General features: G+C 41.6%; 2 protein-coding genes across 25 annotated transcripts in view; one reads left to right on the forward strand and one right to left on the reverse strand.

Moving 5' to 3' along the window:
- The window catches only part of KIF6 (kinesin family member 6), a 378942-nt gene that overhangs the window by 256367 nt on the left and 99595 nt on the right, over positions 1 to 22980 (reverse strand). For 10 of the 15 annotated variants that reach the window (XR_010599843.1, XR_010599844.1, XM_065589272.1 and 7 more), the window contains exon 4: positions 7030 to 7177. The exons of the other annotated variants lie outside the window; for them this stretch is intronic. Coding sequence is in view for 8 of the 10 variants with exons in the window: in XM_065589272.1 (XP_065445344.1) it covers positions 7030 to 7177 (148 nt within the window). In the remaining 2 variants the exon portion in view is untranslated. The remainder of the gene's footprint in view (positions 1 to 7029; positions 7178 to 22980) is intronic. 15 annotated transcript variants of the gene reach the window in all.
- LOC135982467 (uncharacterized) lies at positions 944 to 21949 on the forward strand. Of its 10 annotated transcripts, none has more exons than XM_065589281.1 (5): positions 947 to 1405; positions 7005 to 7050; positions 13494 to 13661; positions 18580 to 19799; positions 20957 to 21949. In XM_065589281.1, exons 1-5 carry the CDS (start codon positions 1403 to 1405, stop codon positions 20957 to 20959), a joined length of 1440 nt encoding a protein of 479 aa, XP_065445353.1. In that variant the 5' UTR covers positions 947 to 1402; the 3' UTR covers positions 20960 to 21949. The 10 variants fall into 10 exon arrangements, with proteins under 10 accessions (XP_065445350.1, XP_065445353.1, XP_065445355.1 ...); XM_065589283.1 differs by lacking the exon at positions 20957 to 21949 and adding an exon at positions 17907 to 17996 and having other exon boundaries at positions 18580 to 20216; XM_065589284.1 differs by lacking the exon at positions 20957 to 21949 and adding an exon at positions 17907 to 17996 and having other exon boundaries at positions 947 to 1038; positions 18580 to 20216.

Below are 22980 nucleotides of genomic sequence, written 5' to 3' on the forward strand. Positions count from 1 at the left end.
TTATTTTTCTCTTGTACAGATGTAATGAGTGACTATCAGCGTCACTCTCTGTCACAACCTCTTAGAAACCTGACAGTAATATTTATCTCCTCACTGATTTTGTTTCTGTCCATTGGGAAAGTAGATCATTTTTCTGTGTTTTGGTTGAAGTGAAAACTAACTTTTAGCAGAAGTTCTTACACTTTTGATGTCAAGGACCACTTCATAAGATCCTTCGATGGCCTCCCCGCAATCCCCTACCTTATCCATGGCAACAGTGCTTGGTTCTCAAACTTTTTTCCCTTCTGTGGGTCACCAAAAATAATTCCTATTTGAGAGTCACTGACTTAAAAATAACTTTAATACAGAATGAAAAGAAACCTGTTGCTTGCTGGTAGAACACATAATTTTAATTTCTTATCTAAACCATATAATAACTTTTCCAACTAAATCATTTTAGTTAAGATGGGAGAATGAAAAAGCAAGTTTTAAGCCACTCAAGATTTTTCTAGACTGTTTTTGCATGTCTAATGAAGCATGATGGGATGCTAATCTCCTTTTTTAAGGAGAAAAAAAATTCACCCAGATGAATAGGGTCTATACAATGTCCACTGCAACACTTAAGTCCCACAATGGCTCTGAGGGGGGAAGGAACAGGCTGAGCAGCCATGCAGACTTGGAGGGGTACTGTACTCTTTGCTTCTTCCAGAGTGAGGCTTTATGCCAGGCCCAAGTAGGCTAGCACAGTTGGGGAAGGAGCTACTGAATCAACATTTATGAGGTTACCTGGGTCCTGTGACAGGGTGCTGATCAGGAACTGCTGAGCAAGCCCTCTGTCACTCCAGCTCCAAGTAAGGTAGGTGAATTGGAGCTAACTAGAGGAACCTGAGACTGATTGGCAGAGCCAGAACAGCTGCCAACCTGATTAGCCTGGGGCTATATACAGGCACAGAGGAAGCAAGCAAGCGAGCAGAGTGGAAAGGAAAGGAGAGAGGTAGCACTCCTCTCCTGGCTGCAAGAAAGAGAAGCCCCTAAGGTTGGGACCCCCAGCAATATGTGGTGAGAGGTGGTGGGTTTGCACTGTGTAAATAAACTGTACCGGTGACTGCTGAGCCAGGAGGTCTCTGAGTGATTGTTGGAACAGAGCAGAGGCAGGACTGAGGAGGGCCCTGCTACACCCTGTTACACATGGGGGCTTGTCCAAGATCCTGAGCCATTGCAAGAGTTTGGCGTCCCAGAGATGGAGGAGACCCTGCAGTGGCTGGTAAAGCAGCAGGCAGAAATGCAGAAGGCTATGCAAGGTTTTCAGCAAGTCCACCAAGTAGAGAGGCAGGCCTTGCTTACCTGGTAGGCCAAGCAGCAAAAGAGCCTGCAGGACTTTATATGGGAACAGACCAGCATCCAACAGTAGCTCCTGCAGAGGATGGTGAGCCCTACTGGGGAGGGGGGATGGCTCATGGGCACCTGGCCAAGGACTATGTAAAATGAGCCCCGCAGATGACCCACGTGCGTTTCTCTGCATGTTCGAGGGCATAGCCATGGGGGCTGGATGGGATAGGGCAACCTGGGCCCTGAGACTGGCTCCCTACCTCGCTGAAGAAGCTCAAGTAGCCTATGTGGCCCTGAGCGAAGAGCAGGCCAGGAACTACAATGAGGTTTAGGAGGCCGTCCTAGATTGGGTGGGGCTGTCTTCAGAGAAATATCAGCAGAAGTTCCATTCGGTAAGGTGAACAGGGGGTTTGTGGCCCCCGGGCGTTTGCCCAGAGGTTGATGGACTGGGCCACCCGCTGGCTGAGACCCAGCATCCAGACAGTGGGGAAGATAATGGACGTGTTGGTCCTAGAAAAGTTTTTACAGAGACTCCCTGAGAACATACAGGTATGGGTTAGGCATCATCAACCAAACACGGTGGAGGGGGACCGTGAAACTGACTGAGGAATACGTGGAGGCCGACTTCCCCAGGAAAGAGGGGCAGCCCTACAAGGACATAGAGTCTGGGAAAGAGCCCAGAAAACCCTTGGCCAGAAAGGGCCTGGAGTGGAAGAGGCCTGAGGAGCTCCTCCAGGGGCCTGACCAATGACTTGTTGGCAGTGCAGGCAACCAGGACATAAAAAGGGGAACTGCCCGTACATGGAGAGCGAGTTCTGCAGCTGAACTGACGCTGGAGGGCAAGGAAAGGGACAGAAACTGTCCACCATACCTGTGATGGTGGGGAGGGTACCCCAGGGGGGCTTGGTAGATACGTCCTCAACCTGCTTGCTTATCCAGCAGCAGCTAGTAAAGCCACACTGGCTGATTCCTGGAGCGACCTTGAGTGTGTCCGCGGGGATACTAGACAGTGCCCTATTGCCCAGGTGCCCTCAAGGGCCAGGGCAAGTTTCAGTGGAAACGGGTCGGGGTAGTCGAAGGGCTGTTTTATCCAGAGGTGGTGGGCACAGACTGGGAACCCTTCCCAGGAGGGAAAGGAAGCGGTGGGAGGAAGTCCACGGTGGGGAAAAGGGGAGGTCCCCCGAAGAAGGGGGTGGAACTATCCAAGCCACAAAGCCTTGGTAAGGAGGGAGACCAATCTCCTCCAGAGAACGAGGTACAAACCCTTAAACAACAAAGCCTGAGGAGGGGAAGGAAACAGGGAAGGGGAGGCATCCGGCCCAGGACCCTTACCAAAGGAGATGGAGCCCCCTTCAAGGCGACTCAAGGAGAAGGGACACAGGCCCCATGTGCCAGGCTTAGGGAACTGGAGGCCCTGGGTGTCCAGGGGGAGATAGAGATCAACCCCGAAACCCTGCCAGAAGGGAAAGAGGAAAAAGAGGGGGGACACCCATGGGGGTGTGAATGGTGTGAGGACCTGTGGGTAGCGGTAGACCTATGGGGGCATCAACCCCCTACACAATGTAATGTCTGTGGGTGGGGGATACAGGAACCCCACAGAGAAGACCCCCAAGGGTCACCAGAAGGTGGAAGGAGAACTCCCCCGCACTGCACCATCTGGTAGAGAGAAGAGGGGATGGGCACGGATTAACTTGGCGGTTCAGTAAGGGGGGAGGGAGAGTGTGACAGGGTGCTGACCAGGAACTGCTGAGCCAGCCTTCTGTCTTCCAGCTCCAAGTAAGGGAGGTGAATTGGAGCTAACTAGAGGAACCTGAAACTGATTGGCAGAGCTGGAACAGCTGCCAGCCTGATTAGCCTGGGGCTATATTCAGGCACAGAGGAAGGAGGCAAAGGGGATGGCGGAAGAAGCCAGAGAGTGGAAGGAGAGGGGTAGCTATCCCCTCCTGGCTACAAGAAAGAGAAGTCCCTAAGGTTGGGACTTCCAGCAATATGTGGTGAGAGGTGGTGGGTTTGCACTGTGTAAATAAACTGCACCGGTGACTGCTGAGCCAGAAGGTCTCTGAGTGATTGTTGGAGCAGAGCAGAGGCAGGACCAAGGGGGGTCCTGCTACTCCCTGTTACAGGTCCAAAACTCATCCTAGGCTGGAATAGTAGCAACTCCACAGCAAGCCTGCAAATTGGAGGAATTGGCCCTCTAGCAGGGTCTTGGAATCTATTTCCACCCACATGTGCTTAGTTCCCTGCAAAAAGACTGAATATTCATAATTTATGAAGAGAGGTATGAATTTCACACTCAAAAAATTAGGAAGCCCCCTTCAGAACTGTCACAGGGAGCCTCAAGAGCTTCAGGCATTATTGACATCATTCATGTTCCTCAGTTAATCAGTCCGCATTTCCATTATACTATAAACATAGCATTTCAAATGTTAACTCCTCTGTAAAAATTTATGCAAGGCTGATCTATGGCATAAAAAGTCAGGCAAGATTAAAAAAAAAAAAGTACCAAAATTAACAAGAATGAAATTTGGCAATTTTTTCTTATTAAAATACAAACAGGTGGCATAATGCCTTTGGCTATGGAGGCAAGCTTCCAACTTTCTTTGGTCACAAGTGAAATATATTGCAAGGTGTCCAACCTAGTGATTTCCCACAAACCCACCATTAACAAGCAGAGTATCTTGCATAATTCATAAGTGCCTGCGTTTCCTCATCTGTAACATGCAGAAAATGGTGCTTAACTTCCTTTGTAAAGCAGCTTAAGAACTATGGATGAAAAGTAGTATAAAAGAACTAAATACTGGCAAGAATTATTAGAGATACCAGTTGTACTCCATAATTAAGACTGAGTAGTGTTTTTGCACTTAAAAGCAACGACTCAACCTCTAAGTATGAAAAATACAGCATTTAGTCCCCCCCAAAATTACAGCATTTAGTCCCCCCAAAATTACAGCATTTACTTTTTAAATACAGAATGATATTTCTATGAATTTACAAGTAAATCACTTAAATAATTTAGGAGTTAAAATTAATTTTAAAATGGCTTCTTTAAAAAATGTAGACATTACTGTCAGACTGTTGTTGTTGTTATTGTCCTGAATGAACTTAACAACAGAACAATGCAGATGCGTCAAACCTCCCATGTCGTTTAAACTCACTAAAATCTTGTGCATATGCTACAATGGAAGATTTTTAATTATGGGCAGATGAATGAGCCCGTTATTCTTCATAAATGAATGTTTCTTCTTCAGCAAAGGATGAAGAATAATGCTCTTTTACAGAGAATTCCACAAGAACTGTCCACATGCATGTGCAGGAGAAAGCTGGGAGTGAAGGAGGCAGGGGAAAACTAGGGTATACACTCCAGCTTCTTTGTGATGCACTAGCAAAAACAAAGCAGCTGTAAACCCAGCTGGACTGGCAAGTATGCTGTCACTGCCATGCACTGCTCCCTGATGCATAAGTAGCCAAGTGTACTGATGAAACTGGCCATAACATTTAAATTTTAAAAAATTGTTTAAGGTTAAGATCTTAAAATCATTGAAAATATCACTTGGTAATATTCTTTGCGTTTCTTGTTTAGTGATCCTATATGAAATTTTAAATTTAGAAACCCATGTATATTACTAGAAAATGCTACATTAAGATTAAATGCCAGTTGAAAGTGCATATCATTTATAGAGTATATTTACTGTGATTGTAAACTCCTCAGGGTGTGGGCTGCCCTTGTGTTCTGGTTGTACAGAGCATAGTAAAGTGGGAGTCTGCTACCTGATTGAGGACTCTATTGCTACCACAATACAAATAATAAATAACAATATAAATAGTTTATATTGACATGTTACATGGATGTTGTACTTAATCCCAAAACAACACATTATAAACCCAGGAAATTCAGTTAAGGTTAAACTTAAAAGAAATCCAAACAGAAATGCACAGTGAGGGCACCCAAACAACCTTAACTTCACTCTGCAGTGACACCATGCAAAACCATATGATTAAGTTTTTGTGACTGCAGATTGTATTATGCTGATTTTTAAAGACATATTAGATTGCTTCTTTTCGTCCCTTCATGTTGTCGCTACGGTGCTAAGGGAATGTTACTTGGGTGGCCCAACCAATTTTCAATAACTTGACATGGCTAGATTTCTTTTAAATTTAACCTTAACTCTGAATTAACTGGATTTATAAACACTAGATTTTCAAATAACTACAACATTTCTGTAATATATTTTACCTTAACTATCTAATATGTGCTCTCAGATGCAACTCCATCTTAATGTAGTTTTTTTCTGAGAATTATTATTAGGGGCAGCCTCTGCTCAGGAAAAACTCAGAAATGGAGTAACAGATAAGGTTAGAAAAAGGGGTAGAGTAGGAGTGGTGAATCAGAAGGAGACTCGAAAGTAAGAGCACAGGGAAGAGATGGAGAAATTGTGTAAACCTTTCATTATTTAATATTAACCACTTTTTGTCTTACACTGAAACCAAATCCATGGTCTCTTCACACAAAGAACTTCCACTAGCTTCAATAGAAGTGCTACATGTGGAACATCTGCAAAACTGGCTCTATGAGTACAATTTACTACCTTTGAAAGTATTCTACAGACAATTTTTAACTAGTCTTTTAGGTCTAGATACCTTTTAAAGCAGATCTAAAGACACTATTAAAAAGTTAAATATTTAACAGATGGCATACAAGTGCATTATGAGAAAAACGCATTATGGGCAAAAACTTTCATCACATCTTTTTACTATTTACAGCTTTACTTGTTCATGTGGCATACATGTGTAGCTACGCCGAGAAACTTGCATAATGTCTGCCCACTCTATGCCAGACTTCAGGCAGGGAATGAGCCTCTTACTCATATTAGCATGTATAAGTATATTACATACATATTTAAAGTTAAAGAAGAGACAAACATACAAAAAGGATTATTGTGGTTTGGATGTCTTTGCTTTTGAAAAATTAAACTGGCTGAGATATTGAAATTTGAAACTATTTTCCCACTATATTTTATTAAATAGTTGTGATTATGGATCTGTGATATTTAAGTGGTCATACTATACTGTGACCATGCAATTAACATGGATTAGTACAATCTAGTAAAATAATCCTGTTAAGTAACCTGATTTTTTAAAGACCTTCAATAAAGTTTATCCAGGAAAATCAAGTTGTATTATGAATTTTACAAATACTGTACTGCATAAAGTTAATATTATGAGCTTCACTCAAACATACGAAAAGCAAGGTAGTTCAAATGATGGGTGAAAATACTGGTTGATGGTCAATCTTTTATTTGCTCTTCTTGGCCTAACGTTATATTGGATTATGAATTTTCATACTTCATCTGTGCATTGCAACACTTATCATAGGCATAATACAGTTGATGCTGTCACAGCCAAATATTTGATCAAACACCAACCTGGGCAAGCCTGAATGTGGTACTCTCAAAAAATAAGAAATTGGAATAATTCCAATGGTGTCCACTATTTTTCAATGCCTGGCAACAACCTGGTCATCCACCACTCATGATGACTTTATGGTAAGGCTACAGTGTCAGGCTAGATTTCACCACTAATATTCATTTCTTTCGTTTGGTGGGTTTAAGTCAGGACTTATTGTAGCATTACCACTAAGATTGTTTCCTGTGATTCAATGCAGTATTAGTAAATCAGACTTTTTTTTTTTTTTTAAGAAAATGAAAGGACAAAGATCTGTACCTTCTCCAACTGCTGAAAAATGTAAGACAGAGTCCTGGGAATGATGCCTCGATCACTATAACGCTCTGCTCCCCCAGTGATGGTAAAAGTCTTGCCACTGCCCGTCTGTCCATATGCAAAGATAGTGCCATTATATCCTGCTAGAGCACTAAAAAATGAAGGAATAGATAACATGTTGTATACAGTATCTTTTCCATGGTTATCTCTTATAGCTTCATCAAGAACCTGATTCAATGCCCATTGTAGTCAAAGGGAATATATCAATTGTCTTCGGTGAGCATTTGGATCAGGCTCAAACAAATTTATTTTAGATCAGATGGAGTTTCAAGATTTTCATGACCTGAATAGAAAGCAATGATGTTCTGACTCATTCCATAATTAAATATCAGAGTTACCATTAGATTCTAACAATGTTTATTATTATGTACATACTTTTCGTGTGACTATCACTATAGTATATCAGTGTAAATGAAGAGTTGGTAATGGGCTATAGAGAATCTTTAATCTCTAAACCAACCCATCCTGAATCCAGTCGCTTGGTGGTGACTAAAATAGGCAGCACATGATAGCCATTCAATAGCCTGTGTGAAGTGAGTTTGATGGTCCCAGTCCAGTTTCTAGTGGAAAAGTGTGCAAATCACAAAAAAATCACAACCATCCCGGTTAATCTTGTTGACGGTCTCAGCAGAGAAGCCAAAAAGCCAATTGTCCTCTTATCCTTAGACGTGGTCCCACAAAGTCAGGGCTAAAGCACATTGAGGTGCCAATGTGTTTAAAGCTCCCATTGCTGCTGTCCATACTGTGCTTTATATGTGCATAAATAAGAAACATAAGCCTCCAGAAATATCAATCTGCACTTTTAATGAGTGCTTACCACAGAGATTGAGTTTTTAAAAAAATGTTGGAAGGTTATCAGAAGAATTAAATTCATGATCTGGTAGCCCAGTAGCACAGCATCAGTTTGGGAGCAAGCTAGATGCCTCGCTGGCTATACTGTGAGGCAGTTAAGACAGTTTTGCTGCCCTGGAAGAGAAGAGAACCCATGAAATAATGTGGAGGCACTGAAGTGTCCCACCCATCATAACTCGGTCCTCCACAGGTGGCCTGAGATCCCTGGGTTTTCCTCATGCTCCTTACAACATCCACATATTTGGAAGGCTAAGCTTACTGTCCCCCCTCTCCCAAACTGAACAATGTGTAGAAAATTCCATAAATTGAAATTCAGTGTCAAATCCATTAATATTTCTAATAATGCTCATCATTATGATATCTCCCCATATACAGCACAAGATGGTCCTTTGTTTTTACAAGTTTCTCTTGGGCAAACTAATCTAGATGTAAAAGCAGATCCAGTGACACATATGGACACTCTTTTAGGGAAAGTAAGTATGTCCAAAACTTTAGGGAAACAGTAACGAATCAGAAAACAGTTAATAGATTCTATTCTACTCAGGTTCTTATACTGTATCACTCAACAAGGTATCCTAGTGCCTTCCAGAAGTACATTGTGACATGACTAGCAGTAGTCATGTGTTGGTCTCTCTTTTTCCCTTCCTTTCCCCAGGGAGGAAACTGTGTGTGGACTTTTTTTAAAAAATTGCTTATGTTATTTATTTTTATGAGTGAAGAGTAGGTCAAGTTTGCAATTGGAATGAAAAGTGATGAGTGTTGTGGTGGTTCATGGATCCTAAAGGAGTTCTTTCCACAGTCTTGGACTGGCTACAAAGAAGGCTCTTGTCTCCTGCATAAATGAAAGTTACCATTATGATAGACCAGGGGTAGGCAATCTACGGCACGTGTACCAAAGGTGGCATGCAAGCTGATTTTCAGTGGCACTCACACTGCCCGGGTCCTGGCCACCAGTCCGGGGGGGCTCTGCATTTTAATTTAATTTTAAATGAAGCTTCTTAAACATTTTAAAAACCTTATTTACTTTACATACAACAATAGTTTAGTTATATATTATAGACTTATAGAAAGAGACCTAAAAACGTTAAATTGTATTACTGGCATGCGAAACCTTAAATTAGAGTGAATAAATGAAGACTTGGCACACTACTCTGAAAGGTTGCCGACCCCTGTGATAGACAGTTTTATTGTGCCAGAGGAGCAGACTTCTTGATGATGGTCCTCATTCTGGAACTTTAGGCAATCTTTAAGGTAAAGCCTGGGCTCAGACCCTTAAAAATCTTGAAGATAACGACTGAAACTTGAATTCGACACAGTATTTTAGGGGGACTCATTGTAGTGAGATGACAACGGACCTTGCATATTTCCAGAATCCTGTGTTGCTGTGGAGGTGCACTGCTGAACTCTGTACTAACTGTAATTTACCCTGGAATAACTGTTTCATGCTCAGGTAGACTGCACTGCTGTTGTCCCACTAAGAGGTAGTCAAGGCACATATTAATAAGGCTGGATCACCTTTTGAAAAGTTAGGATGCACTCTCCTAGGTAAATGTAGATGATAGAATGTGGACACTGCTATGTGAGAGTTTAGGTCAGTGATGAATCCAAGAGTCCAGTGATGGCACACAGTCTCCTAGTTAGCTGTCAATGGCAGAACACATCACTCATGAATCCAGGAACATTCCCAAACTGCAAACTGATTTGACCGGGAGACTGCACTGTGGCTGGAAACTCGTCTGCCAACCATAATAACCTCTGTCATATTTGAATGTAACTTCAACCAACTGTTCTTGATTTTGATCAAGCACTGGACAATCATGAGAACAGTGATATTAATGTATATTGTGAAGGACAGATGGAGCAGTGTGTCATCCCACTTCCATGATCAACTGAGACATTTTTTATTAATGAATTTAGATAATTTACATGATATGAGAGTATGTATTTGAAGGTTTCTGGTCTTGGTTTTGTTTGCAGAGAGAGATAGTTTTAATACAACGAACAAAGAGCATTCCCTTTAACTATGGTGATCTGGATTTCATTACTGATAAGGTGTTATAGTTTGATGGAACTATTTGTATATGAAAATATGGCTAATGGCTTTTTTATTAATACATGGCAAACATTCCTTCACTACTTTCCAGCAGAGAGTCATACTTTTTGTTAAATAAGACCTTGAGGAGGGAATGTCTGAGATATAAATACAAGTTTTGGTTATTTGCCCAGCCCTCCCTGAGATAATATATACGTAGGTATATAGATATATGTATTATGCTTTTCTTTTCTCAATTTCATGTATACATTTTTAAAGTCTGTATTGATTCTACTGGGTATATTAGTTATATGTTTTGTTTGTCCAAGTTTACCTTGGGGGTAAAGACTTAAGACTATTTTTGCCATTTTTAAATTCATTTCAGATTAATTATGGTAAACTGCCCCAGAATATTCCTGGAAAACAAGTACTTTGCTACCTGCTGTATATCAGATCCTATATTCTATGGTGATAAGATATAAATACCCAAGGCAGAAATTATGGTCATTACTTTGTATTTTCACTTTTCTGTAAAACAGATAATTGGAAACAATCACCCAAAAATAGTTAAAAATAGAAACTGGATAAGTATTCAGCCTACTTTTTACTACAATTTTCATATGGCCAATTGAACTAGGACTCAGCAGTCTGCATTTGACAGGACAGATTATAAAATCTCTGGATTCAGGAATGCCAAATTCCTCTTTTTCCTTTCAGCAACTGTAGTTTATAAAGATTTGCTCTAGCTTTATACATCTCAAAATGTTTTTCCACAATTCAAACTCCTCTTACAATAAATTCAAAGGGAGCAATAAAAGGGATACATTAATTAGGGAAGAATTATCCTCCTGATAAGATTTATCAGACCCCAAAAGTAGATTTAATTAATTTAGTCTAAAGACCCTACCAACTTTGCATAAAGGAAAAAGGGCAAAAATATTCTTGTGCATTTTTTGTTTATAGATAAAGTGATAAGCCAAGATAAGAAAAAATGTTTCTTTCTTGTCTAAGAGGAAGGGACCATGTATAGATAGGCTGCTGGTCTGGCACCATGAGAGATGCAAAGGGTCTCCAACTTAATGAAGCTTATTTGAAAACCTGAGAGGTTGCCAAATTGCTCAGTTTAATCCACTAAACTAGGATATCAAAGAAAAACAAACAGAAGTATATTGACAGCAACTACAGCCAACATCTGCTCCCAATGACCAAAAATACCCCATGAAGTCAGGGAATAGCTAGATTTTAGCTTCCAGATGTTAAAAAGCCAATACAAACAGCATCAAGGTTAGAAAACGCCCGATCCATCTACTCTAGGAATTTGCAGAGTACCTATCAACACAGTATCTGAGTGCACAATACAATAATGGTGAATCACAGAGCTGCCCTTAAGTGAATCTGCTTCTTGTCTCTTCTCGGTTTGGGATCTTACTGATCTTCCTTCCTTTCCTGTTCTTCTTCACAGTTGTTGTAGTTCCCTAACGTCCGTTATTGTGCTGCGGCGTCTGCAAAAAGGTGTAATTTGCAGTGTATTCTGGATATGGTCACACGTAACCTTATAGTATTATCTTCCCCTGGTGTCTTTTTTGCTCCTTGGGGAATTCTGCACCACTGCACATGCGCAGAATTTATGTACCCCACAGATTTCTTTGCTTACCCACAGAAAAATGACTTTCTGATGGGGAAGCAAAGGGAAGCCACAAGAGCAGTCATACGACCCTCCCCAACAGTATGTTTCGAGTGCCCAGGGCAGCAGGCAGAGAGGTAAATCACTGTGGGACAGGGGGCAGGACTGGGGAAGACCCGGCTGGTGGCTCCTACCCTGCGCCGGACTCAGCTGCTAGTCCCAGCTGGGCGAGAGAGGACGGGACTTCCTCTTCCTCTTCCCCTGCATGGCATGTCAGACCCATCCCCAGATTTCTCCCCCAGCTGTAGAAAGCTCTGCAAACTGCTCCCCCGCCCACGCACTTTCTGCACCCATCACTCCTCAGCTGCAGAGGGAGGGATCACTTTACAGGGAGCTGCTCCCCCATCCGCCCAACCCCCATGCATCCAGACCCCCTCATACCCAGACCCTCCCGCTGAGCCTCACCGGCCCCACCCACCCAGAACCCACCTGACGAGCCCCACTCCCTCTGCACCTGGACCACACGGACGAGCCACCCACACCCGGATCCCCACCCTACCGAGCCTGCTAAGCCTCACGCCCCCCACACACACACACCCAGAACCCCCCCCCCAATGAGCCCCACTCCCTCTGCACCTGGACCACGCTGATGAGCCACCCAGTTCCCCACCCTACCGAGCCCCAACCAGATGCACCTGGATCCCCACCCCACTAAGCCCAACTCCCCCAGCATCTGGATCCCTCCCACTGATCTCCCCAGATCCCCTTGCTGAGCTCTATCCCCCCACACTCAGACCCCCCTGCTGAACCTCAACCACCTTTTACCTGGACCCCCCTGCAGAGTCCCATTACCCCCAGAATCCCCCAACAAGCCCTGTGCATCCGGGTCCCCCCTGCACCTGGAAGTGAAAATGTGCATACAAAACCTTGGTACACTCAAAAGTGTGCATAACAGTCAAGGACACTTTTGAAAATGTGGCCAATTATTTCTCTCTGCATTATTTAAGATCTATAAGGAACTATAGAATATAGGTCTAATCTTGCTAATCCATACTCCTGCTAAATAAGGACTATTTGAAATCGATGAGACTGCAGTGTAATTTGGCAATGAATCTGACCTAGTAATTGTTAACATAATAAATGCTACTTAGGGATCAAATGATCTTTGTTCATTCAAAAACGCTGTATCTTCATTTTCAAAGTAAAAATCAATTCCCAAATTGCTTACTTAACCTGCATCTTATTTTAGTTTGTTCTTCAGAGAGCAAATTCTAAATTTAAACTGTAGCTGTATAAGCTTGTATATGGGCACTTAGAAGATGGGCAAAATAAATGGTTATTTGCTGAACATAGAATACTTGAAAAGTCCAAGGTATGAATGTTTTTTTCAACATTAAGGTATACAATTTATTTAGTTAAAGAAAACGATGTAAGAGGGAGAATGCTTCTCTAAACATTTCAGCAGTACTGTGCCAGTCAGTGTACAACTTTCTAAAGAAAAGGAGGCAACACTTAGTGTTAGTGCAGGGGAAAGGCCTTTGTATGTATACAATGCACTCTAGGCCCATGCCCTGACTCAGGTCTGGGCCCAACCCCCCCTTCTGTCCACACAAAAATCAGTTCGACTCAGATCAGCAAGCACTCAGAATCCAGGTCCTCGGACCCTACTAATGGTGCTGGGTCAGAGCCTGAGTCCTGCTGGAACTCTGAATTAAGCCCTGTCATTTCAGCAGTGTGGATACAGGTCAGAAGGTCTGCGTACTGTAGTTTGAACATGTTAACTTGGGGCTGTAGATGCTACTGGGTAGCAAGGCACCTAAAAGTTAGGTGTTGAAATATTTAGTCCTTTTGTGAATCTATCCCTAAAAAGTAACCACAACATCTCATTCAACTTCAAAGGTGATGGCTGTAGATGGACGCTGCAACCCAAAAATTTGATAGTGCTATCTGGGAAGGGGGCACAGCCAAGATGGATTTCCTTAGAAGTTTCCACCAGAGGGACTCCTGAAGACCTCAGCCACAAACTAAAGCTGTCTCCAAAAGAAGTAGAAACATCAAGGGAAAACAGTAGGGAAACACCAACAGACCTCCCTTGGAGCGAATATCTGATGTTGCAGGAAGCTAGGCTAGCACAGGGACGTGTAATGTGCATCTCCTTGCATTAACTTCAATTATTCTAGCTCCCAAAGATTTGTCTAGATAATTAATCCTGAACTAGTTAGACTGGCCTGGTTATCAATTGAAATCTCACTTAAGATTTTGAAATATTCATATGTGGAGAACAGACATAAGTAGTATTTCTTCACAGTTACACCCATACCTTCTAAATTTTAAAGTGGCATCAGAATCACCAGAAAACCCTGCATGTTTTTTTCTCGGGCAGTTGAGCTTTGGCATGGTTAAAAAGATGCTTTGTTCAATGAATTGTCTCTTAACTACTTCAAACAAAACACATCAAAGACACATTATCCAAGAGATGAGGTCTTGCTGAAATGATCTTTAGTGAGTTTATGAAATGTTGCATGACTTCATGTTCAGAAGCTCATGGACTAATTCCAGGCAGATTGGCCGGGATGTTGCTGAAGAGATCTGTCTCCAGTATACTTTAACAAAATTACTGATGTTTATGATTTTCCAAGTTTTTGGAGGGACATCTCTCCTTAATAATAAATATCAAGTTCAGAACAACAGTCTACAGAGAATGAAAAATATTGTAAAATGGGATGACCTAAATATATCCAAATTTGTTAATTTCTCTATTCCCAAGCAGTCTGTTTTATGATAAGATACATTTTACTTGCAGGCTAGAATGTAATAGCATTTATTTGTAGAATTGAGAGATACATTTCTTTTGATTTATATAAGAACAGTTTCATTCACCAAAGACCAAATCCTGCAGTCCTCACTCAAGCAAAGTTCCCATTGATTTCAATGGGAATTTTAGCTGTGTAAGGTTTTGGCCCCTATTTAATTCAACTAAACAAATACAGACAGTGGTCATGACAAAGGACTTTATAACAATTACTCAGCAAATAAATGAAGCATTAATTTGATTTTGCTTCTACTGCTAAACACAAACCACTTAAATTTCTCTTTTGTGATCTCATTTAGAATATGGAACAGTATTCATTTCTTGTCATTATTCTAGACTGAGCACTCTGGGGCAAGGACTTTCTTATTTATTACAGAGTCATAGGCCAGAAGGGAGCATTGTGATCATCCAATCTGACCTATATAACACAGGCCATAGAACGTCCACAAAATAATTCCCAGAGAATATATTTTAGAAAAACATCCAATATGTTTGTAAAAGGCTATCACAATGTGGTCCTAATCTTTAAATGGGCCTCTACATCAGTGATGTCCACTCTCATAATTTTATAGGGAGTCTCATATGTTTGATGTTTTCCTTGAAGCCCTAGTTCCAAGAATACAATGACTATATGAGACTATCAGCTTTAATTAAAAAGAAAAGTTTCTAAGCCTCATGGTTACAGAGAAAAGCTTGGAAATGTGACCTAAGTACCTCCTAAAGACTCAGAACCAAAAGAAATCAAAATGTATTTTTTCTTTAATATGTCATAATTTTTAAATGTTTGGGTTTGGCAACAATAAAAATAATAATTTTGTTTGTCAGCGCTGTATAACAATTAAATTTTATATCGCAGAATATACATTTAAATTACGTTGAAAATCTATTTAATCTGGGGGTTGGCAAACTACGGCCCACAGGCTGTTTTAAGCCGGACCATGAACTGCACCATGCGGCTCGGTCCCGCTCTGGCTGTGGCACTGGGTCGGGGGCAGCATCAGCGGCTTGGCCCCACTCTGGCCGGGGCGCTGGGTCGGGGCTGCACCACGTGGCTCGGCCCCGCTCTGGCCGGGGCGCTGGGTCGGGGCTGCACCATGTGGCTCAGCCCCGCTACGGCCGGGGTGCTGGGTCAGAGGCCAGACCACGCAGCTTGGCCCCACTCAGGACAGGACGCTGGGTTGGGGGCCGGACCATGCGGCTTGGCCCCCCTCCGGCTGGGGCACTGGATCGGGGGCCGGACCACGCAGCTCGGCCCCGCTACACCACTCCTGCCGGGGCACAGGATCGGGGTCTGCATTATGTGGCTCCTGAAAGCCGCAGCATGGCCCTGCTCCAGCTCCTACGCATGCCAATGGGAGCTGCGAGGCGGTGCTTGCGGATGGGGCAGCACGCAGAGCCACCTGGCTGCACCTCCGCATAGGAGCCAGAGAAGGGGCATGCCACTGCTTCCAGAAGCCACTTGAGGTAAGCGCCGCTCGGAGCCTGCACCCCCTGAGCCTCTCCCCATGCCCCAACCCTGATCCCCTCCCGCTCTCCAAACCCCTATATCCCAGCCCAGAGCACCCTCCTGCACCCCAAACCTCTCATCTCCAGCCCCCGCACCCCCAGCTGGAACCTGCACCCCTTCCCACACTCCTGCCCCAGCCCTGATCCCCCTCCCTCCCTCCAAACCCCTCGGTCCCAGCCCAGAGCACCCTCCTACACCCCAAACCCACCCCAGAACCTGCACCCAACCCCAATTTTGTGAGCATTCATGGCCTTCCATACACTTTCTATTCCCCGATGTGGCCCTCGGGCCAAAAAGTTTGCCCACCCCAATTTAGTCACATGATATGATGTGAACCCATACTATATGGCTATATATAATACCAAAAAAAAAAAAAAAAAGAAAAGAAAAGAAAAGTGCCACCAACACTTTTTGCTTAAGGTTCCTACATAAATTATTTGAAATGTTATATTTTTTGTGTTGTGTGTGTTTATAATATATATATATATATATGTATACACACACACAATACTGTGTTTGGTTTTGATAATTTAAGATTGCTTGTTTTTATCAGATTAGGAGGAAAGGCCATTATAAAGCAAATCACTGGTTCAAGGCAACATCATGGTTATCCAATGATCACTTTAAAGAGTTAAATAAATGTTTATGAACTAAGCAGCTCAGCTGTAAAGAGTTCATACCATCCAACAATCCAAAGTTGCAGAAAATAATAACAAATATTCATCATGGATATAAGACTTTGAAAAAAAAATAGTACAAATAAAGCAATTCAAGAGGGGGTATTGGTAGCATGAATACACTCATTTTATTGGATTAGCAGCCTGAGTTGCAGCCAAATAACTTCCTAATCCCCTGTAATTATTTTAGCATAGGCACATGTCTATGTTGTCCTATTACTCAGTTTATTAAGTCACAGGAATGTGTGATACCATTTCTAGGCTAATGACTTACCTCTTTTATAAATTAATCTATTTTTCTTGTTACATTTTACCAATGGAATGACATCCTTGCCTTCTGATTAACTGTAAAAGCCACTACAGCTGACTTTTGGGATCCTAGCAATTCTTATTTGACTTGACAAAATGAGTCAGCAACGTACAGACTGCCTTCACTGTACTGTGCGCAATTGAAGTAACAGTTTTTCCAAGGCAGGTGACAAATTATGCACACATACATGGGATCGGCATCAAAATTAATGAAATTAATATAATCATATTGATGTTTATACTCATTCAGGTCCCAGGAAGCCTGGAAGCATTGACTAGTGACCTGAAGACAGGACCAGAAGCCAGGAGTTTTTGAGTTTTAGTCCCAGTTCTGACACAGATTCTCTCCATGGCTATGGACAAATCTTCATCTCTGACTCAGTAGTCAGTAATTGAGATATTATTTACAATATTTGTCACAAAATGGTGTTCAGGTAATCAGTCACAGTCTGGAAAATGCTTTGAGGAATAAAATCATACTAAACTACTACTGATCATTAAACAAGAGTCTGAGTCAAAGCTCATTAAACTCAATGGAAGTCTTTTCGGTGACTTCCTTGGGGTTTGGATAAAGTCAAAAACATATGAGGTGTAAGAATGCATTAGCACACTAGACACTTTGATAGTCAAGTATTTTAACCATACTACAGTAATTAAACATATCTTTATATCAGAAGTTCTTTTGTTATATTTACACACTACTAATACACCTCCTCGTGATACATTTTGAATATCAACTACTAATTTGGAAAACCATGTAGAATTTAAAACCTACTTTTTTCTGAGGATGAGATACAAGATATAGGCAGCAGGGTTTTTTTAGTTCTAACTATATTGAATTACATTTTCAAATACATATTCCACTTTAAATATAAAAATTAGTAAGTTTTTACCTGTGTATATTATCAGATGAAGAAACATGTACTGTACTGGCAAGTTTCTACATTTGGTAAATTTCATCTTTAAAATATAATGGAATGTCAACTTGTGTTTAATTTTACATGCAGAACTGTAGAACATGAAAAATAGATTACAACATTTATAAAGTAAATGATCCTCAGCTAAGCCAACTGTTCACACGTTTCACTCAACTTTTGGCAAGTAACCTGAATACGGCTCGTTGCGGTGTATTGTATATGTATTTTCTCTAAAATAGAAACTTATGACTTGAAAAAAAATGAGCTACAATATCCTGACTTTTCTGATTTTTAGTTCATAAGAGTTGTTGTTGTCTCAAAAATGTGTTTTTACATTTTTACATTTTTATGGGAACTTAGGGTTAGGGTTATATTTTAAAAATCACTTACCAATTATAGAGTAGCTACTTTTTTTTTTTTTAATTCTCTGAGAAAAATTCAGCAATTGTTGACACCAAAAGATCAGTACAAAAAGACTAATTACCTATACTGGAAGATTAAAATAAATGCTGTGCATACAATAGCATATTGATTTATGAAAGGGACAAAAACTATGTTCTCCAATAAGGGACTAATCTGTGTAATTTATTCAAAGATCAGCATTTTTTTTCCTTTTATAATTTTTTCCAAATCTCTCTCAAATCCTTTATCAATTTATTTTCTTTTCTTAGTGTCTTGATATTATGGTGATGGGTTATAATACTAATTAGCAATAATAATGACCATTTCTTACCATACATACTTCTAAATTATTTCATTAAAGGTCTCAATTTAGATACCTGTGTAGAAAATAGCTGTCACTACATATTGGATGTAGAAGCACTTTATACCAATATTCCACATGAGGATGGACTACAAGCTGTCAGGAACAGTATCCCTGATGAGGCCACAGCAAGCCTGGTGGCTGAGCTTTGTGACTTTGTCCTCACCCACAACCACTTCAGATTTGGGGACAACTTATACCTTCAAGTCAGTGGCACTGCTATGGGTACCCGCATGGCCCCACAGTATGCCAACATTTTTATGGCTGACTTAGAACAACGCTTCCTCAGCTCTCGTCCCCTAGTGCCCCTCCTCTACTTGCGCTACATTGATGACATCTTCATCATATGGACCCACGGAAAGGAGGCCCTTGAAGAATTCCACCTGGACTTCAACAATTTCCACCCCACCATCAACCTCAGCCTGGACCAGTCCACACAAGAGATCCACTTCCTGGACACTACAGTACAAATAAGTGATGGTCACATAAACACCACCCTATACCGGAAACCTACTGACCGCTATACGTACCTACATGCCTCCAGCTTCCATCCAAGACACATCACACGATCCATTGTCTACAGCCAAGCCCTAAGATACAACCGAATTTGCTCCAATCCCTCAGACAGAGACAAACACCTACAAGATCTTTATCAAGCATTCGTAAAACTACAATATCCACCTGGGGAAGTGAGGAAACAGATTGACAGAGCAAGACGGGTACCCAGAAATCACCTACTACAGGACAGGCCCAACAAGGACAATAACAGAACACCACTGGCCATCACATACAGCCCCCAGCTAAAACCTCTCCAGCGCATTATCCACGATCTACAACCTATCCTGGAAAATGATCCCTCACTCTCACAGACCTTGGGAGGCAGGCCAGTCCTCGCTTACAGACAACCCCCCAACCTGAAGCAAATACTCACCAGCAACTACACACCACACCACAGAAACACCAACCCAGGAACCTATCCCTGTAGCAAACCTCGTTGCCTACTCTGTCCCCATATCTACTCTGGCAACAGCATCAGAGGACCCAACCACATCAGCCACACCATCAGGGGCTCATTCACCTGCACATCCACTAATGTCATATATGCCATCATGTGCCAGCAATGCCCCTCTGCCATGTACATTGGCCAAACCGGACAGTCCCTCCGCAAAAGAATAAATGGACACAAATCAGACATCAGGAATGGTAACATACACAAGGCAGTAAGTGAACATTTCAATCTCCCTGGTCATTCTATTACAGATTTAAAAGTCACTATCATTGAACAAAAAAACTTCAGAAACAGACTTCAAAGAGAAACAGCAGAACTAAAATTCATTTGCAAATTCAACATCATTAACCTGGGCTTGAATAGGGACTGGGAGTGGCTGGCTCACTACAGAAGCAGCTTTTCCTCTCCTGGAATTGACACCTCCTCATCTATTATTGGGAGTGGCCTACATCCACCCTGATTGAATTGGCCCTGTCAACACTGGTTCTCCACTTGTGAAGTAACTCCCTGCTCTCCATGTGTCAGTATATAATGCCTGCATCTGTAACTTTCACTCTATGCATCCGAAGAAGTGAGGTTTTAGCTCACGAAAGCTTATGCCCAAATAAATCTGTTAGTCTTTAAGGTGCCACCAGACTCCTTGTTGTTTTTGTAGATACAGACTAACACGGCTACCCCCTGATACTTGACACATATTACTGTATTTGTATTTTTGGTAGATCAACTGATTTATCTCATCCCCAATAGATGCTTATTTTCACTTTGAGGGCCTTTATTTGGGAAATATGCACAACAAATGTTTTCAAATGTTTAGAAATGACTCAAGTTAAACAGCTATACAGAGTAGACAATTTCTGGAGATCTTCTAGAATATAGCTCAGTAACTTCCTCTTTGAAATGTAAAGGGTTAGTATAAAGAGCAGTTTAGAATCCAATAACAGCAAACAGTAAAAATACACTTTCTCTTTCGTGAAAGCAGATTGAGGTTGTTTTATTGTGGCTGTTTTTCTGACTACATTTTGTTCTAATTTATGACGAGCATTTTCTCTGTCTTAAGTTTAAGGACACAGAAATGTATTTTTGCTTCTTATGCTCATTGTTAGAGAGAGCGCAGGGACTCTTTTGCTTGAGCCATGATGAGAACATTCTGAGCTAGCTCTGCTGTTAGATTTAGCTTTGTTGAGGAATACAACAAACTGGCTCTCCGAACTGCAAGATTTAAACTGTAAGATCTGTCTCAGATTCTTCTGTGAAAACAAACAAACAAACAAACCCCAAACTAGAAACTCATCACTTAGGTCCCAGTCTTGAGAAGTGATGAGTAAAGTCTTCTCCTATTAACTTAAATTTTCTTTTGTTTGACTTCAGTAGGAGGTGAGAGTGATTGGCAACTTTATCCAATTGAGCCCCTGAAGAGGATTTTTTCAGGCAGTACTCTTCCAAGAATAAAGATGGCATCATTCTTCAAAAGTAGAGGTCTATGGGCACAAAATTCAGTATATCACATAGGACTTTAAAAGGCTGTATCATGAAGTCTAGAATCAGTGCATGTATGTTTAGATTAGTAAAGAATGTAGGAATAATTGGTTACTATTGAAAAACCACAGCAGTTTGTTGAGAAAGTAAAAATCCATGTAATTGATACTGAACACAATGTTGCAAGCTCACATAGAGATGATTACAGAAATATTGATCATAAAGACCTAGTAATAGGATCAGTGAGTTTGATTTGAACATAAGGCTTATTGATCTTACAGCATTTTGTGTTAGTTAGTTTACAGAAATACTGGCCCTTCCAGATGCTTTTGTAGGCAAGGATCACAGGAGCCTGAAGATACTCAAAAATTGCAAGAAAATGAAAGCACCCATGCATAATAAATATATTCTTAATTTTTGTAACATTAGATTCTAAGAGTAAGATCCTTAAAACCAGCAGAATTTCAGGTCCCTTGGAAACTTAAGGGGTGGGGAGGAAGCAATATTACCTGATTATGCCTTAGTTTTTCTTAAACAAATCTTAAGTGAAGCAAGTGTTCAGACCCACGGGGCTAAAGGATTTATTTAGTTTCTGGCTAGACTCTCCTTTAAATGGGGAGGAAAAGGTTATATCTTTTACATTTTTGAAGTAGTGACAGCATTTCTTAACATCAAGAAAACTGAGGTAAGGAGACAAAGTGCTGTCGGAGGACTGAAAGCCCTGATGGATAATAGCAGGCGTGATGGTGTACCTCATAAGGCTTCATAGGAATTATGCTTATGAATGTATATATGATATAACTGGAATATATTTTATGCTACCTATGCTATGTAACATATCTATGTAAAGGTTATGATCTACTGAATACATTCCTCTTATTTGTATGCATGTATCCTTTTTGTACTTGAAATTAGGAATATTGGCTGTATGCTTGCTTGATTTCTAAGTAGCCTGAGTAAAGCATTTGGTCAGCTTCTTGAGAAAGGAATGTGCAAATTAAGTGCCCAATCAAGAACCACTTAAGCCAACAATGAACTCGAAGATGCCAATCCACATTGGAGCTTTCCCAGGAATGTGGCTTGGCTGGTAAGAAACTCAGTCATGCATGGACATGTGACTTGCCCATGTGACTCCAAAACTCCATCTTGCAGCTGGACTTTGCATAGGAGAGAGGAGGGGGTCTCCACCCAAAAGAGAAAGTCTACTTAAACCCCTGGGAGACCCCTCCTTTTTGTCTTCAGCTGGCTCAAAAGATAGCCTCTCCACCCCCAAGGATACCTGAAAGAAACTGGAACAAAGGACAGTAACTACAAGGGGTGTGAGTGATTGCTGGACCCAGACTAGAAGGAGACTAGCCTGTAAAAGGAAGCTTACTGGAATTCCTCTAAGGGTGAGGTTTTTATCTGTACTCAGTTTTCTTACTGTATTAGATTCAGACTTGCGTGTTTTATTTTATTTTACTTGGTAATTCACTTTGTTCTGTCTGTCAAGACTTGGAACCACTTTGGACCCCATTGGGAGTTGGGCCTCTGAGTGTTATAGACAGGAACACTTAAGTTGCTTTCAGTTAAGTCTGCAGCTTTGGGGCACGTGGTTCAGACCCTGGGTCTGTGTTGGAGCAGACTGGCATGTCTGGCTCAACAAGACAGGGTGCTGGAGTCCCAAACTGGTAGGGAAAGCAGGGGCAGAAATCATCTTGGCACATCAGTTGGCAGTTCCCAAAGGGGTTTCTGTGATCCAACCTGTCACAGTAGGCTTGACTATAGAGAAGAATTGTCAGGGTCAGACTGTGGGCAACCTGCATGCAAGGGTAAGTCACCAAGTTGCGGTCAGGAGACGAGTAGGGTCATGTTGGGTCAGGATGCCAGGAATTCAGGGTCAGGTGGTAAGGTAGACAGAAGACAAGGAGTTGGGG

This window comes from Chrysemys picta, chromosome 3 (genome assembly GCF_011386835.1).
Source record: "Chrysemys picta bellii isolate R12L10 chromosome 3, ASM1138683v2, whole genome shotgun sequence".
NCBI classification, from domain to species: domain Eukaryota; kingdom Metazoa; phylum Chordata; order Testudines; family Emydidae; genus Chrysemys; species Chrysemys picta.

Coding starts and splice junctions, on each gene's coding strand:
- LOC135982467 (XM_065589276.1), top strand. Junction 7,051..13,493: donor TTCTCCAACTGCTGAAAAAT/GTAAGACAGAGT, acceptor TCAACTTCAAAG/GTGATGGCTGTAGATGGACG. Junction 13,662..18,579: donor AGAAACATCAAGGGAAAACA/GTAGGGAAACAC, acceptor ATTTCATTAAAG/GTCTCAATTTAGATACCTGT.